Genomic DNA, 7097 nt, shown 5'->3' with positions numbered 1-7097 from the left:
TTTATTACAGTTCTTACATTGCTCTTTCTCCTTAAATTGCTGTAATCAATGAAGTTGTATATGAAATACATCAAAACACTTACTACAAAGCATTCAGTCCATCACAGTCACAATCACTCACAATGAGATCTATAAGATAACAATTCAAGACCATTACTAGATATTATTGAATATCAACAGAAGGGACATAAGGTTAAGGATAAAATACAATATTTGTTTAAATGATTTGCTAAACAAGGTTTATATTTTCAACTATATAAGAGAATGCCACTGAATGTTTAAAAATAACATTCAAGCTGTATTCTATAATAATTTACAAAAATTACTAACGTAAATAATTACAATTATTATTTAACCTGTTGGCTCTAGGTGCCTCACAGCACACACAGACCAAAATCTGGGCATTAATCTTCCTTGAGTGGTGACTCTCCCTGCTGTGTGGCTTGTTGGCTAGCCCACACAAACACTAACATGTGATATCAAGACAACTTGTTCCTTTTCACTATGCTATTAGCCCTTTTTTCTGCAGATGTTTTTGCTGTTTAGCTGTTATTTGTTATGCTGTATAAAGATGATGAATGTTTTCACTGAGCATACTCCATATTATTTCTCCTGGTAATTTCTACTTTTTGCAACAACAGTAACAATAAGTTACATTGCATTATATTCTATATTTTTTTTTTATTAAATTTTCTGTAAGAGTAATGGCAGGCAATAGGAGGTTCTTATACATGGAAATAGTGCCCTCCCTGGAGGGCACTATTTCCTGGAGATAGCCCTCTCTTAGGTATGGTTCCTTCCTGAATGCCTGGTGAATCAGTCTCACTCCAAATGCTTTGTGCAATCATGGCAAGATGTCCTCACCTGACACTCACCAACAATTTCCCCATGATAAAATTTTTCCATCAGCCAGCCCTTGGCCTAATTTTTTCATGGCTTGATGTCCCCATTATCTAGATCCAAAGGGTTTACTAAATGGGATAATAATATCAAATGATTTGCCTGATGCCACCAACTTTATAATAAAAAAATTAAGACTGCCTCCAATTAGAAGGGACTTCCTAATTTTTGTTTTTTTGTAAACTTCAAATATTTATAGTTATTATGAGTATGAAAGTATATATATGCTCTATATTTACCACAGTGAATTATTTAAAATTCAAATTTTCAGATATTTTGAAAATTAGTAATTACATTAAGAATCACAGAAGATGGACCAAACCTTCACCCAACTTCAGCTATAAAAAAAAAAATTATCTAGCAACCACTGTAAACATCTAGCCTAGTCATAAAGCAATAATATTCCCTCTTTATACAACAACTTCCTTTGTTTTAATTCAACAGACCTGGAATAGATTATTATAAAGAAAAGGCACCTAGTATAAAATAGAAAGAGAAACTACTATTTACCTGTACAGTTATGAAAAAATCTAGGAACCATCCTTTGATAAATAAATCTAAATACAAAATCAACATTGGAGTAGCTTCATAAATACAACATAAAAAACATAAAAACAATAACTGGTATTGGTGCAACATGCTCCCTCATAAATACTGAACTTTTTAATAATTTCTTTATTTCTAATCCCCAATAGATGTACATTCAATAAACATATGGCATCTTAAGAAGTATCCATAACATGTACATTTCCTCAAGATTTTTTAAATACCAATGATATACACACAAAAAAAGAGAAAATCACAGCCTTTACTCCACTTTTTTTTTTATTCAAAGCTTTTACTGTGCTATTATAATATTATTATACATTAATTGCAATGCATTATAGTGCAATTTCAGATGCCCCTTAAAGCCAGTGCTTTATGTTGAAGCATATGTAAATAACTTTAGAGACACGTACGAGAGAGAGAGAGAGAGAGAGAGAGAGAGAGAGAGAGAGAGAGAGAGAGAGAGAGAGAGAGAGAGAGGGGGGGGGGGAAGAGAAGAGGAGAGAGGAAGAGAGGAGAGGGGGAAGAAAGGAATAGGGAAGAGAGGGAGAGGGGGGGCGAGCGGAACGAGGAATCGAGGGAGAGGGGGACGAGAAGGGAAGAGGGAAGAGCAAGGTTGGAGGGGGGGAAGGACTCAAGAGAGAGAAGTACAGAAGAGAGAGAGGGGAAAGAAAGAGAGAAGAGAGAAGAAGAGAAGAGAGAAGAGAAGAGAAGAAAAGAAAAGAAAGAGAAAGAAGAAAGAGGAAGAAAGAAAGAAAAGAAAGAAGAAAAGAAAAGAAAGAAAAGAAAGAAAAGAGAAGAGAGAAGAGAGAAGAAGAAAGAGAAGAGAAGAGAAGAGAAAGAGGAAGAGAAGAAGAGAAGAGAAGAAGAAGAGAAAGAGAGAAGAGAAGAGAAGAGAAGAGAAGAGAAGAGAGAAGAGAAGAGAAGAGAGAAGAGAAGAGAAAGAAAAGAAGAGAAGAGAGAAGAGAAGAGGAGAGAAGAGAAGAAGAGAGAAGAGAGAAGGAAGAGAGAGAGAGAGAGAGAAGAGAAGGAGAGAAGAGAGAGAGAAGGAGACAGAGAGAGGGAGAGGAGAGGGAGAGAGGAGGAAGGGAGAGGGAGAGGCAGGGGAGGGCAGAGGGAGAGGGAGAGGGAGAGGGAGAGGGAGAGGGAGTGGGAGTGGGGAGTGGGAGTGGGAGTGGGAGTGGGAGTGGGAGTGGGAGAGGGAGAGGGAGAGAGGGAAAGAGATAGGGAGAGATGAGGGGGACCACATACCTGACACCACCAAGACATGAGATTGGAAGTGAAGTTATATTCATTGATAGAACACTAAATATAAGAATTTGTATCTTCTGCTCTTTTTTCTTTGCTTCTCCATCTTAAATTATGTATGAAAAATTTATCTCCCACAGAAAGTTTTTTCATATAGAGAGTACACTATTTATAAGCACTTCTGAGATTCAGCATGTGCATCACTAGCATCTCCTGCAACTGTTGTAGAACCTGTGATTGATGCTGCAACTCCTCTCACTTTGGGACGAGCACCCTGGCCCATCTGCAAGCTGCTGTCTGAACTGTGGATAAGATTTTCAAGTCAGTTTGCACAAAAGTCAAGTTATAATCTACAAAAAAAATTCTGTTATACACATTCATAAATATTCACACTAACAGTCAACAAGTAAATCAATATATGGAAAAGAAAATCTAGGAATATTAAGCAAGTAACAATGAGAAATTATCTTACCTATCATCTGAAAGTTGTGAAGGTTCCATCTCATCTTGGCAGACTTTGGGCCCATTCTCGGTTACATCATTTTCATAACAGTCCACTTCAGAATTCATCTGTCTCATGTTTTGACTGGTGATATCTTTACTGACTTCATACCCCTCATTCCTGGAGATATTACTGTTATTCTGATCTACTTGATTCCTATAGACATGTTCCTCTCCTGAACTGCCCTTCTTTTGCACCTGATCTATTTCTTCTAGATATGCTGGGTTACCGATTATGACAGAGTTATCAATGCCTTTTGCATAGTTCTTTGGCATTTCAGGTTTCTCTTCTTTCAATCTGTTGAATTTGAAACCTTTCTTGCCACTCATTTCATCTTCATCTTCTTCTACTGTTGCCTGCTTGCCCATGTTTTCTTTAGAAATATTTTCTTCCTTGTCTATTTTCCTTTGTGAATCACCCTGTGTTCTGTCAGACTTGTTTTCCACTGTTCCCATCTGCAAGATATATGAGAGTAATGTATTATATAATAATGATGTTTTGGACAATCATATCAAATCAAAGAAAAAATATTAAGAATTATGCTTTACCACAATACAGCAAAAGCTAGATGGTTGGCTAAATGTGTGCAATCATCCTATTCAAGAAATTTACTTCTTATAAAGAATCTGAAAAATTGCTGATACCTAGTATATGATTGATTTAAAATCCATGAGACTCAGTTGTAAGAACATACTAGGCATATCAGTATGTGCCAGCCATTTTGCTTTATTTGCAATTAGTGTTATGAGCTGTGGCTCCCTACCTGATATGGTTGGGCTCCAGGCAAACCAACCTCCATGGCATTAACAAGAGCCAGCTGGTCAACAGCCATCTTCTTGCGGCGGTATAGGTAACACCCCCCTCCAATGCCCCCACAAACAAGTATGATAGCAAACAAACATCCTGAAAAAAAGAAAATTCAGTTACTATGAATGCTGAATAAAAAATAAATAAAATCACTGAATAATATATCTAGCTGGAAAATGTCTATTTTTGGGCCAAACACACAATATCTACTATGGTCGAGTTCTTTATTTTTAAAAAAAATAATATAAAAAATTATATATATATATATATATATATATATATATAATATCTATATATATATATTATATATTATATACATATAACATATCTACTCTGATAGTATTCAAAATACCTTAAAAGATAATTCACAAACAATTTTGAATACACAGCTACTGAACTGATTATCAAACTAACCAATTATCCATGGTATCGGGTCCTGTCCTGAGGAGCTAAAGCGACAGTCCTCTGTAGACCTGATGAAGATGGTGTGGTTGATGAACTCAGCTTCCTCCCACTCGTTATTCTTGAGTTCTGCTACGAACGAGGCCTAGAGAAGCAAAACATGACACACTGTAGGTGATGCATTGTTGGCCAAAGTATAAATATAGATGTGTGTGTGTGTGTGTGTGTGTTGTGTGCGTTGTATGGTGTGTGTGTGTGTGTGTGTGTGTGTGTGTTGTGTGTGTGTGTGTGTATGTATGTATGTGTGTGTGTGTGTGTGTGTGTGTTGTATGTATGTATGTATGTATGTATGTGTATGTATGTGTGTGTTGTGTGTGTGTGTGTGGTGGGGTGGGTGTGTGTGTGTGTGTGTGTGTGGGGTTGTGGGGTGGTGTGTGTGTGGTGGGGTGGTGGTGTGTTGTGGGTTGTGTGGGGTTGTGTGTGTGATTGGTTTTGGTGTTTTTGTGTTGTGTGTGTGTGTGTGTGGTTTTGTTGTTGTGTGTGTGTGTGGTGTGTTTTGTATTGGTATGTGGGGGGGTTTTGGGTTAATATGTATTATGTTTAAGTTTTTGTTTGTTTTTGTCTATTATTGTTTTTGTTTGTTTGTTTTGTTTATTATGTTTTGGTTGTTTGTTTTTGTATATATGTATTTTTGTGTTTGTTTGGTGTTTTTATTATGTATGTTGTTTTTTGTGTTTGTTTATATGTATTATTGTGTTTTTGTTTTGTTGTTTTTTAAGGGGAGATTTGTTTTATTATTGTATTTGTTGTATATGTTATATTTATATTTTTATGTTAGTTTATATATATGTATAAATGTATATATATTATATATTTATGTTTTATGTGTTATATGGTATATTATATTATTATATTATGTATATATTTTAAATATTATATGTATATAGTTTTATTATTATTATATATATGTATTTATATATATTTATGTATATTGGGTATATGTATGTATAATTATTGTAATAAATGTATATAGTTTATATTTAGAACTGTTTGTTAATATTATATATACATATATGAAATTTTTTATGTTTTTACTATATTATTATTATATATATTATGTTAATATATTACAAAATTTAATAATTATGTATTATATTATATATATTATATAATTATTATAACAATATATATCTTAATATACATATAATATAATATACATATATATACATATTACATATTATACATATATAATACATTTTATATATACATATATTACATATACATTATATATCATATTTTCTAAAATTAATATACATATATTAATTAAATATCTATATATTTTTCAATTATGATATAATTATATTTACTATTTTAAAATACATATAAAAATATTATACATATATATACTTTATTATACATATAATATATATATACATTAAATTATACATATACATTATAATACATTATATAATTTACAATAATTACATATATTACTATAATTATTTTATAACATATATATACATATTTTATATCATATATATACTTTTAAAAAATATATATAATATCCATATATTCATATATAATATACTATATCCAAATTTACAAATAAAATATATACATAATATACTATACATTATATTACATATATACTTTACATATATATACATAATATATACTATACCTTAATATACTTTATATCATATATATCTACATATACATATAATAACATATAATACATATAATATATATATACAATATACATATATATATAATAATAATTTATAAAATATATTAATATATAAACATTTTATATACATATATATAAAATATATATATATATAAACATTATATATAATATATATATATATTATAAACATATATATACAATATATTAAACATATATATAACAGTATATTATATAAACATATATAAATATATATAATATAAACATATATATACATATATATATAAAACATTTTATATATATATATATATAATATATATATATATATATATATATATATATATATATTTATATTAATATATGTATATATATTAATATATATATATATATATTTTATATTATATATATATATATATATATATAATTATATATAATATATATATAGAACATAATATACATATAATATAAATAGATATATATGTGTATGTATGTATGTATGTATGTATGTATGTATGTATATGTATGTATATGTATGTATATGTGTATGTATGTATGTGTGTGTGTGTGTGTGTGTGTGTGTGTGTGGGAGTGCGAGTGAGTGAGTGTGCCGTGTGTGTGTGTGTTGTATGTGTATGTGTGTCGTGTGTGTGTGTTGTATGTGTATGTGTGTGTGTGTGTGTGTGTGTGTTGTGTGTGTGCGTGTGTGTGTGTGTGTTGTGTGTGTGTGTGTTGTGTGTGCGTGTGTGCGTGCGTGTACGCGTGAGTGGGAGTGAGTGAGAGTGAGTGAGAGTGAGTGAGTGAGTGAGTGAGTGAGTGAGTGAGTGATGGGAGGGGAGTGAGTGGGGGTGGTGAGGGGGTGAGTGAGGAGTGAGGGGGTGGGGGGGAGTGAGAGTGGTGAGTGTGTGAGTGGTGAGGCGGTAAAAAGTGGTGGGAGTGAGTGAGTGTGTGGTGATTTGAGGAGTGAGGGGGGTGGTGAGTGATTGAGGGGGGAGTGAGGTGGTGGTGGTG

The 7097-nt window shown here is 32.0% G+C and overlaps 1 protein-coding gene across 1 annotated transcript; it reads right to left on the bottom strand.

Annotated features, from left to right (window-relative positions):
* Positions 1 to 2570: 2570 nt before the first annotated feature.
* On the bottom strand, positions 2571 to 4550 carry LOC119576783 (the record flags this gene model as incomplete). Its single annotated transcript, XM_037924425.1, is given in 4 exon segments — positions 2571 to 2996; positions 3167 to 3651; positions 3960 to 4099; positions 4418 to 4550. Coding segments are annotated over 4 exon segments (891 nt in total), but the record flags the coding sequence as incomplete, so codon positions are not given.
* Between the last annotated feature and the right edge of the window lie 2547 nt (positions 4551 to 7097).

This window comes from Penaeus monodon, chromosome 9 (assembly GCF_015228065.2).
Source record: "Penaeus monodon isolate SGIC_2016 chromosome 9, NSTDA_Pmon_1, whole genome shotgun sequence".
Classification (NCBI taxonomy): domain Eukaryota; kingdom Metazoa; phylum Arthropoda; class Malacostraca; order Decapoda; family Penaeidae; genus Penaeus; species Penaeus monodon.
This window is presented reverse-complemented; position numbering and strand designations above follow the sequence as displayed.